The sequence below is a fragment of the Quercus lobata genome, chromosome 6, assembly GCF_001633185.2.
Source record: "Quercus lobata isolate SW786 chromosome 6, ValleyOak3.0 Primary Assembly, whole genome shotgun sequence".
In the NCBI taxonomy this organism is placed as follows: Eukaryota; Viridiplantae; Streptophyta; class Magnoliopsida; order Fagales; family Fagaceae; genus Quercus; species Quercus lobata.
The window spans coordinates 52227054-52238161 of record NC_044909.1 but is presented as its reverse complement, the minus strand read 5'-3'; the positions used below and the strand labels follow the sequence as shown (position 1 = coordinate 52238161).

Below are 11108 nucleotides of genomic sequence, written 5' to 3'. Positions count from 1 at the left end.
ATACCAACGGAAAGGAAGGAAAACCTTATATGGGCTTGAGAGAAAATCTTGGAGGTAGATACCATAGTTAACCTAGTTCTTTACACCCACGCTCTATAAATCATATTGTCTGGGCCTTTTACGTACGAACCCAATACTGTTTAGATTCGTCACCAAATCGTGTCCTTACAATAATAATAACTAAATTTTTTTGACCAGATAAAAAATCTTTTAGCAAAGGGCTTTAGCTAATCTTGAATGAGTTAATTTTAGTACCACACATTTTTCTACAACTAATTTATGTAGTAGATTGTGACGGCACAAAAAAGGTGTGATACTAGATTTTTTTCATCTTGGAAACCCATTTCCCAACTTTCTCCAACAGACCCCGTCAAGGGCTTCCTTATTTTTGCTTCCTCTCATAGGTAACGGGTTTGAAGCTTTTCTCTATTTTGGCATGTGACAAAGGTGAACCACACAATTGATACTAGATATTTTTTCAATTGCCACAAAGGCGAAAGAAAATTACGTAAGGTTACAAATAAGACACCAATGCCCGAATGAGTCAGCAAGTATCAAATGCAATTTGCTTATGTTTTGGTAGAGATTTTTTTAACATGTACTATATATAAACAAGAACTATCACTTGGATTTTCCAGTCTAGCCAAAAATTACATTCTACCCTTCATTTCTTTAATAATTACATCTAACAAGCTGACTGGTCTTGCTAGGTTCACAGTGTCAAACTCATAGTCCTCTCTTCTGCATTCTTGTTGGTGCCGCCCTATTGTCCAAAACGACATATAATCATCAAACTCTCTATGAGATCCGCAATGTTTTGGGGGGAAATGCTGGATGATGCAAATATAACCATACATTGACTTCTCGAGCAGATGTATCGTTGATGGTTAGGTTTTCGTCAGAGTAGTTAAGGTTGCTTAGGAAGTTTCTTCAAGAGCTTAATGAGCTCGTAAGTCTTTGTGTCTTGACCAGAATAAAGGCAAAGGTCAAGTGGGGTCAAACCATCCTGAGACACAATGTAGTGTTGCAATCGATCAAAAACAGTAAACTCTTGAGGGTTGCACAAAAGAGCAAAAAGCAGCACATGAGGACAACTTTTCATGTTCAAAAACTAATTTAAATCAATCATAGTGGAAACAGGTGGGAATAAGAATTGCATATGATACTCCAAACCTGTACTTTAAAAATAGAAGAACTTTCTCTGTATGTGATATGTAGAAAGGCGTATAAGATAAGATGCTCTGTCAATGACACATTCTTAAAAGCATGTCAGATATTCTAACTTGTCAACTGCCCTAAGTTAAAAGTATTGTCAATCAAGAATCATTCCAAAAAATGAACACGCACAATCTAAAATGCTTTCATGCTTTAATAAGAACAAAATAAATTCTGTTCATATCTTGTGAGTCTTAACACTTTTTTTTTTTTTTTGATAGATTGTGAGTCTTACCTTCAGTGTGGAGCATCAGAGCTATATGTCCTAAACCTAAAACCCTGCCCAAACATATCACTAGAAATTTACCTTGTTTTTCAATGTCTTGTTAGCTCCTTTAATCAATAAGAGCCTCACTACATCTGTTCTCCGAGCTTGAACAGCAAGATGTAATGGTGTCCACCCATCCTGAAGTAGACAAATATACACATACTCAACTAAATGATGAAAAATTAATAATAAATGTATGTAAGCAAAAAGGGGGAATTGTTAACCATACATTGTCCTGATGATTTATATCAACATTATACAGTAGAAGGATTTTAATTGCCTGGCTGGAAGCTGTTTGCACTGCATAGTGCATCAAAGTGGCCCCATCCTGTTTTTGTATGAACATCAAAAAAAGAAAATTGTAAAATTCATCAACAAGTATGCTCAATTATTCTAATACATATTATATGAAGAAACATGACCACATCACCAGATACCAACTGGGTGCTAATCAAATGTTCTATGCTCATTTGTAAAAGCAATTTGTAGACACACAAAAAAAAACGCCAGAAATATCCCTAATAAAAAACCCCAAAGATAATTAAACAATAATTTTAACAATAATGTCCATTCATGTAATGAAGAAAATCAAAACAATCAAATAATTCAAACTATAATCAAATAAATTAATAACTAAAGCGCCTTTTTAAGCAATAATAAAAAAGGGTCGTACCCAGTGCACAAAACTCCCTTTTTTTGCAGAGTCTGAGAGAGGTCATGGTAATCAACCTTTTTAGCAATTAAGTTTTTTTTTTTTTTTTTTGGGATAATTCGATAGTTACAACTAGGGAAAGAGGATTTAAACCTGGATGTCTCCATTGGAGACATCAGGAGGTGCCAACCAATTGAGTTATAAGTCTCTTAGTAATAATTAAGTTCTTTTAATGATGCAAATATTTGCCCAGAAGTAGTTTGCCTAAATAATATACTTTACTGAACTCTATGTTGACACCTAGTTCATATGTTTAGATAACAATTATGGAAGAACTGAAAATGTTTGATATTGGTAGGAACTTGGAAATGGCATCATTGTCTTGTAATTTACAAATGTAATTAATAAGTACTAGGTAAAAATTTAAACTCACTTTATCTAGAACAAATGGATTAGCTGACTCTCTCAAAAGATAGTTTGTAATGGCCTGCTTTTTTCCAATTATTGCTTTGTGAAGAGCAGTCCAACCATCCTGGAAAGAAAATGAAAAACTAAGGCTCAAATCAGGAGCAGAAAAGTAATACAAGAACTTCCCAGCATTTTACCCCATTGTATAGCAAGTACTTGGTCTTGATACCTTATCCACAGCATTGATATCAACATTATGTTTCAACAAAGCATTCATGAAGTAAAACTCTCCTGATGCAGCAAGAGTGTGCAAAGGTAGCCATTTGACCTGAAAAATATTTCACCAAAATTCATGAATGTACCCAACTAATTGAGGAAATAGCCAAAACTTTTTATTTGGACCTCAAATCTAGGAAGACAGTGATCATCAGCAACTAATTTCTTAAAACTAAAAACCATCCAAAGAATGCTACAAGAAAACAAAAATTAAATGAGAGAGAGAGAGATTAACAATCAATGGTCATGGTCCTTATGTAACTTACACAAGTAGCAGCTGCCACATCAGGTATCTTCCTATTCAGCGTATACTTTTCCTCTTTTGTAAACATCTTAGGACGGCCTATTCATTCAAGCATAAAACACTAAGCAAGAAGGCATTAAAGACTAACAAAGAATTATCTCCATCAAATAAAACCACAAAGACCAATCTCTTTCAAACTTAACACAACACCGTGTATAATTCTTCAACAAAGCCTAATGAAAAAAAGCGTTCTATGTACTGTAAGAAGATATTAGCTACCAATGAACCATAAAGAGACAAAAATACATTAAGAAATCAAAAAATAAAACTTAATATGCACAAAATCCAGACACCCTAATTAACTTGCATTTCATATCAAACTACTCTCCACAGCTAAGCAACTAAATCAATAAAATTCAATGTTAAAATTCCTAATGAACTTGTACAACCCTGCAAAAGCATTAAAAAAAAAAGAAAAAGAAAACTAAATTACACTTTGCCCCTCTGAACTTCACAGCAAGCAATGTACCCGTTAACTTAGGATTTCCATCAAATTCAACAAATATTTGTGGGTTTCCTGTTGTGTCTACAAATAAGAGTCCCAAGTTCAAATCCCAACTACACCAAAAAGAAACTGATTTGTGTTTTGGCAGAACAACCATCATAGAGAGTATGCCAAATCAACGGAAAAAAAATTCAAATATCCACTCGACACGTTTTTGAAAAAAAAAAAAGAAGAAGATTTTTTAGATAAATTAGATTCCTAAGGCTAAAGGAAAGTACTTATTATCCGTAGTTAAAGGGAGACATTGATCAGTTTTGAAGTTTAGACAACATTTCAATGTGAATTGAAGTTTAGAGGATATAACAACTGCACCATAGTGTAAGAAAGAAAGTAAAATTGAGTACCTTCGGATTTATTTTCACCAGGCTCATAATTCTCACCATTGAAGAACTCCGTCAAATCCTCCAACCCCCTACCATACACTGCCCACCTTGGATTCTTGGGCTTCACTCTCTCACTTGAATAGTGAAACCCATTCCTTTCATCTTCATCTTCACCTTCACCTTCACCTTCTTTCTCAAGAAAACTAGTTGGGTTATCGAGCACAAGCGGGTTGAGCTGCCCCAATTTTTCCTTCTTAAACTCCAAGTACTCCTTCACTGCATTCGCATCTCTAATGGGTTCGTACCCTTTCTTCCTCTTCTCGACTTTGCTACCGAACTCCAAGTCCTGAGCAATCTTTCGCCTCTCTTTCTTCGTTATGTTAATCTCAGCTTGAACCTCTTTCCACTTTTCAGGGACTAGATTCTCGGGCTCGATTTCTGAAATGGGTTTATTGTGTTTTTTGTTTGGTTTGGGACTTTGAAGTTCTTCTTCAATGTCGTTTTGGAGATATGGGTCGTCGAATACGCCTTCTTCGAATACGACGCAGTCGCCGATGACGAGTTCATCTTCGAGTTCGAAGACGTCGTCGTTTTGGAGGGGGAGAAAGGAGTGGCGTTTGGTTGAGAGGTTTACGGTTCTGGGGGTGAGGGAGAGGGAGAGGGAGAGGGAAAGTGAGGGTGGAGGAGTGGGGAGGAAAGAGAAGAAGAGTTTTGGAATTGGAGTGTTGGGGAATAGAAGAATAGCTGAGGAGGAGAGTGACATGGTTTGGTTTGGTTTGGTTTCTCCCTGTGTTTTTTTGCAATTAGAGTGAGCAACCAACATCTTATTGTGTTCTATTGGCCATTTTGTTTGTGACTCTGTGAGGACAGAACAGAAGGCCGACACATCTCTCTAAAGTCTTAACTTTGGCTTCATTTTAGTAACTGACTAAATTTGTGCGAATTTAACGGTTTAAAATGTGAGCCACGTAGTTCATGAGTTCATCTGGTGTTTCTAACTAAGATATCTATAACCCCTCCTCACTTGTTTTTATAAGTCTTATGAATCTTGACCTAAATTAATAGGTTGCCATCTCATTAGATAAAGTTTCCTCTAATCTAAGTCGAAAAAATTCCCTCAAACCTATTATGTGACAGTTCAAATGATGTGCACTTCATTTAGATTATTTATTATACTATCATCTAAACAAGTTACATAACTTTTAAATAGAGTTAAAAGGAAAATTTCTCTAAACCAGTTTAAAAAGCTCTATTCCCCTCCTTTTTACTTTCTTTTCTCAAATATAATTAAAATTTTCTATTTGGGTTGGTAATTGGTAACCAAGTGGGGCGTAGTCAGATCAGCGGTGCACTCCCCGCCATGGGGTTGGGTTAGGCTCCCATGAGGTGGTTTAAATGTATTTTTCTATCTCTAATACAGTGGTTTTGGCGTTAATGAAGTGGAGATGAAAAAAAAAAAGGACAATTGTGAGAGCGCCAAAAAAGAGAGAGAGAGAGAGAGAGAGAGAGAGAAAACAAATATATATTTGGGAGATATTAATAGAATATATAATTTATACATACATATATACACACATATATATATATATATATAATTTAATTATATATTAAATAAAACATACATATACGCATTCCGAAAGGGGTGGAATGAGAAAACTAAATGAAAGAGTGAGGCCTCTTAGTGCGCAAACAGATCAAATAAAGGTTAATATTAAGAAAAGGTTTAATTCAAGCTACACACACCAAGCCATCAACTAAAAGCAACAATCCTAATACTAAAAGTCTAAAAGAGGCAATGACTTGAATTAAGGTTCAGCAGCAACACAACTGTGACATGATAACAAGCAGTTCAAACAAACATGAGAATCTGCTTAGGTCATGCAAACCAAAGATCATTACAATAGCATAATTGGTTCACAAACTTCTAATTCTCCCTCTCTCCCCCCTCTGCAAAGGATACCAAAGCCTAAAAGCATCACCTAGAACCACGAGCATATTTCCTTTCCGGGCTAGGAGAATAAGGCAGTGACCTGGACCTGTCCCTCCTTGACCTTCCACCATGGGGCGAATGTCTTGGAGAATAATCACGACGTTCTCGATATGGTGAACGCCTTGGAGATCTACGATATCCATAGTCATCACGTCCACGATACCTACCGCGGTCCCCACCACGATCACCACCACGATCCCCACGATAGCCTTTCACCAATGCAAAAATCAAATTGGAGTGTTAGCATGCCAATAAAACAACAAAGTAAATCCAACTTTCTGCTTATCAAGGAAAAGGCAAAGATAAGAAGAGAGAGAGAGTAAATCCATGTGTACAAAGCTAATACATACTACACTTACCATAGTCTCTAGTACTTTTCAATCCAAGATAGTGTCCTGGTGTAGGAGTTCTTGGTCGTTTCCTCCGTGACTGAAAGATAAATACAACACCTCAAGTTGAAGTTCCATGATACAAATTAAACACCAACAAGTCTTGCAGGAATCATTTACAAAATATAAAACTCACACCATGAGACATCATGTTTACATATTATAGGCATCTAATAATTGTTTTTATTGTTTTAGGGAGAAAAAAACCTTCATTAGGAAAATATCAACAAAAAGTACAAATAAACAGGCTACCAAAGAAAGCACAGAACATCCAGGTATACATGACTAGTGTCCATGAAATGAATGTCAGGTATGGGATACCATAAAAGCCTGATTAGAAAGTTGTTGATAATGTCCGTTGATTAGTTGAAAGTGAATGCTGAGGTTGTATAGTTGTTGGGCAAAATAGTTGCTATGTTAAGTTGATCAGACGCATTTGATAAGCTGTTTAAGCTTGCCACTGATTAAGCTGTTTCAATAAAGTTGATATGGATGAACTCATCATCTTTGATTGATTGCTGCCAACATAGCTGACGCAATGTGTTCTGAATATAACCAGAAAACCTCCAAGTCAAGATGAAGTAAACTAATCAAAATTGTCAGTGTTTTACCACGGAAGGAGTAGTCAATTACCCTTTCCACAGTTATATATCGACCTTCTAGAACTGATTGGTTGAGATATTTAACACAACGGCCGGCATCCTCGACAGTTTCCATTGTAACAAAAGCAAAACCTCGGGAAACACGCGTACGAGGCTCCACGACAAGAAAACAAGATTTCACCTGTAAAGGAAAAAGAGGTGAACAGGGGGTGGTTAAGCATCAAAATTGATCGTTTTCTTAGGAAATACATTCCTCAGAGATCAGGGAAATTTTATTTAAAAAATAATAATAATAAATTTTTAAAAAAATAAATAAAAGAATAAACAAACAAATCTTTGAACATAAAATATAGGGGGAACTGCCATAGTCTTGTAGAGTTCAATTAAGAAACCGACCTTTCCCTCCTTAGCAAAGTGATCTTCAAGGTCCCTTTCTGAGACCCTTTGAGAGAGGCCAGTTACGTAAAGTGTATCTCCAGGGTTTACAATGACATCGGACCTGCCACAAATTTCAAAAGATTAGACCAGATTTTTCAATACATTAGCATTCTGTGAAACTAGAAAGCAAGCACAAATATTGGAGTTTTCAAGACTACAGTCTGATGCAGAAATAATAGTGATAATAAAAGGTAAAATCAATATTACAACCTACCTGCCATGACTTCTGGACCTCGATCTGAACCAGAAACACCAGCCAACCATCACAAAAGGACACAAACAAACACATCAAAGTCAGACATGGGAGAAAGGCTACATAGGAGTGACATCATTACAAGCCTGACCTACTAATTAAAGCATAGCTGGAGTGACAACAAACCTGCCACGACTTCTGGATCGGGATCTGGGCCTTGGCCTGGACCAGGATCTAGATCTGGACCTAGGTCTAGACCAAGACCTGGACCTGGATCTTTCTCTGGGTTTTGATCTAGATCGGGACCTGGACTGAGCTCTCCAAGGGGAAGGGGACTGTGACTCCCTGATGCAATTTGCATATAATATCAAAACCAAGAAAAAATTAATTTAAGTGTTTAATAATGTAGATCCAGTTAAACAGTGAGTTTGTTGGAAAAGAGAAATATACTCATTTCCATGATGCCATCCTTCATGACAGAACCGAGATTATGCATCTTATATGCCCTACAAACCTCTCTAGGTATTTTAGATTAGTTATTCCCATATTTTAGTTCCAAACCTCTTGGAAAAGGCATTTTGCACACAATCAAACCCACCTCTTTTATCTTTTTGCCTAAAAATGTGGAAAAGTGTAATAAAAGACTAAATAGTACAAAGTTCTCATCTCATTCCAAATCGTATCTAAATTAAAAAATTAAACAGGAAAAAAGAGGGTGAAAAAAGGCATCCATAACAAGTGCAAACATTAGATGAAGAGTTTATTCAAAATTTTAAACCGTCCTCATCCCAGTTGAAAGTTTAGCTCAAGAATAGATATATGGGTTCCTTCCATAATTTCCATTGATGTAGACAATAAAGAGATCAAGAAAAAACAGTATTTAATTCCATAAGATTCAAGAATTATGTTTTGGTTTTGATGTGGGACCTTCTTGGCATCTTTCATATGCTAGGTTATAATTTGAGTCTTACTATTAAGTTTTTTTTAGGACTACTATTAAGTTTCTTTAGGTTAGAAAGTTGCTGGTTCTATTTTAACTAAGTTATTAGAGTAACAGCAATTTGGTAAATTCCAGAGTAAAGGCTTTACTGTGGTCAATAACATTCATAGTGAGATTGATTTGAGGGGGGTCTTCTTGTCACTTTCCCTTGGAAAAGTATTCGGAGTGCGAAGGCCCCTTGGAGAGTCTCCTTTTTTATTTGGACAGCGGCTTGGGGAAGATACACATAGGTGATAACCTAAGGAGTATAGGCTATACTATAGTGGATTGGTGTTGCATGTGCCGGTGTAGTGGGGAGACGGTGGATCATCTTCTGATCCGTTGTGAGTAGGCTCATCACTGTTGGAGTTTTGTTCTTACATCATTTGGGGTCTCTTGGGTTTTACCAAAGAGGGTGACTGATCTGTTGGTTGGGTGGAGGAATTGGTGGGGAAAGCATTCATCGGATATTTGGAATTTGGTTCCATTGTGTTTGATGTAGAGCATTTGGAGGTAGCGTAATAGTCGTATGTTTGAGGATTTGGAAGGTTGGGGGGATCAAATTCTAGCCTCTTTTGTAGGCACTTTGTTTCACATCTAGTGATTCCATTCCACTCTTTATAGATTCTCTTTCTTTGTGCCTTTTTTGCATGAAATGGTCATTTTCAATAAAATTAATTTTACCTATAAAAAGAAAAGATTTTAATAAAATTCCAGCAGCGTAATTTAAGCTTTGAGGGTGTGATTGCTAAGGAAAACCTAGGAGAGATTGCCTGGTGTTTATCTTCTATATTTCTCGTTGTGTTCACTGTTTTACACCAAACAACTATCAAACATATTCAATATTCAAATTTTCATGACCGAAACCGATAAACATCAAACCAAATCTAATTTAGTGTTGAATTCATAAAGATCCTACATCAAAATTGGACAGAGCCCAATCAAGCTTCTGTCATGCAATACATCGGCAGATATAAATCTACCATATAGACATACATAACCAAAACTATAACCATAAACCCCTTCATTCCTCAAAATTAAAACCACAAATTTGGAATTCTAGACTAGAACTAGCAATCCAATTCACATAATGATAAATTTCACAATTGGATTTGTTTCCTTAGCTTATAAAACTAAAATTCCGTAACATAGGCAAAAGCTTAACACAGCTACGAAAAAACCAAACAAAGCATATATGTTACTAAAAACATCGAAACCATCTAGGTTTTCAAGTCACTGTTGAAATTCAAATCACAAACAGGAAAATCAAATCAGAGAAGCCGAAATCTCGCAAATGCACTGTGTAAGATTTTAGGGCTAACCTTTTGCGAGGAGAATCGGCCTGCAAAAAATTCCAAGACGCATAAGATTTACAAATTGTTGTTAATCAAATAAGAAGATAAATTTGAAAAGAAAATTGGAAAGATTGGGAGAGAGAAAGATAGAGAAGCTTGCCATTTTCTTTGAGCGAAGACGAGGATTCGTAAAGAAGAAGATCGGAGAATTAGGGTTTTGGTACGAGAGAGCTTTTTTTGCCCCCAACAAAACGAGTCGCAGCTGGCAAAAAGTCGCAGCCGGTCTGCTTTGTTCGTTTTCAGCGTTGTAAGAAATGGGATATATATATATATATATATATATTGGAGGATAGATCCAATACTGTTGAGAATAAAATATTCGAGGTATAAAAATTATCTGTCTCACAACTCTTTTTTTTTTTTTAAATCAAAATTTAAAATGAAAAAATAAAAGATATATTACAAAAAATAAAATTTGATATTTGATATAAATGTTATTAATAATGGAATATGACTTGTGTTCAGCACTTTTATGCATGATACATAACTACATGATATGATGTGAACACGTATTCAAAATTAGATATTTGTCTGAATCGTATTGTGTTTAATGTAAAAAACGCAACATAAGTTTTACCGGTAGTATAATATTCAAATATACAAACTAAAAAAATTTCTAAAATCATAATAATTATCTATTTTGCTTTTTTTTTTAGCAACATAATAATTGTCTTATTTTAAATAGATTCATATCCACTCATTCTTATAATAATGCCAAACAAAATTTACTTTTATGATGTGAAAAATATGAGTATACTATAATTAGAAAAGCACCATACCACCGGGCCTTCCGGTCTAAGTGGTACTTGATTATCCTAGTAACTATCAACTCAAGGGTTCTAGTCCCTACATAAACAATTACACAACAAAGAAGAAAAGGAGAAAAAAAAAACACCATTAATACTACATCATCAGTTGACCACATTTACTAAATTGACCAAGTAATCCCCATAAAAGCTCAAGAAACAACTTGAGCAAAGAAGCAGTCTAAGAGTATTAGCATTGGAAAATTGTAATGCTATTCTATTTTACAATTCTAAATACCACATTATCATTTATACCATTTTATTTTACAATACCTACACATCCCAAACTTCTATTTTTATTAAAATATTATTTTTTAATCTTTCTTTATTATTTTTTTCTAACCGAAACTTTTGTTTTCCTAGGCTTTCCAACAGTCTTTTTTTTTGTCTCTTTCTCCCTCAACA

At 35.3% G+C, this 11108-nt stretch overlaps 2 protein-coding genes across 2 annotated transcripts; both read right to left on the bottom strand.

Annotated features, from left to right (window-relative positions):
* Nucleotides 1–540: 540 nt before the first annotated feature.
* On the bottom strand, nucleotides 541–4881 carry LOC115995404 (ankyrin repeat domain-containing protein, chloroplastic). Its single transcript, XM_031119957.1, has 7 exons — nucleotides 3973–4881; nucleotides 3086–3162; nucleotides 2773–2871; nucleotides 2569–2667; nucleotides 1713–1811; nucleotides 1523–1621; nucleotides 541–1006 (listed from the first exon to the last, which is right to left on the bottom strand). Exons 1-7 carry the CDS (start codon nucleotides 4772–4774, stop codon nucleotides 908–910), a joined length of 1374 nt encoding a protein of 457 aa, XP_030975817.1. The 5' UTR covers nucleotides 4775–4881; the 3' UTR covers nucleotides 541–907.
* A 748-nt stretch (nucleotides 4882–5629) lies between these two features.
* On the bottom strand, nucleotides 5630–10147 carry LOC115995115 (serine/arginine-rich splicing factor SR45a). Its single transcript, XM_031119551.1, has 8 exons — nucleotides 9998–10147; nucleotides 9865–9884; nucleotides 7750–7908; nucleotides 7585–7608; nucleotides 7329–7431; nucleotides 6964–7113; nucleotides 6301–6370; nucleotides 5630–6150 (listed from the first exon to the last, which is right to left on the bottom strand). Exons 1-8 carry the CDS (start codon nucleotides 9998–10000, stop codon nucleotides 5927–5929), a joined length of 753 nt encoding a protein of 250 aa, XP_030975411.1. The 5' UTR covers nucleotides 10001–10147; the 3' UTR covers nucleotides 5630–5926.
* Nucleotides 10148–11108: the final 961 nt, after the last annotated feature.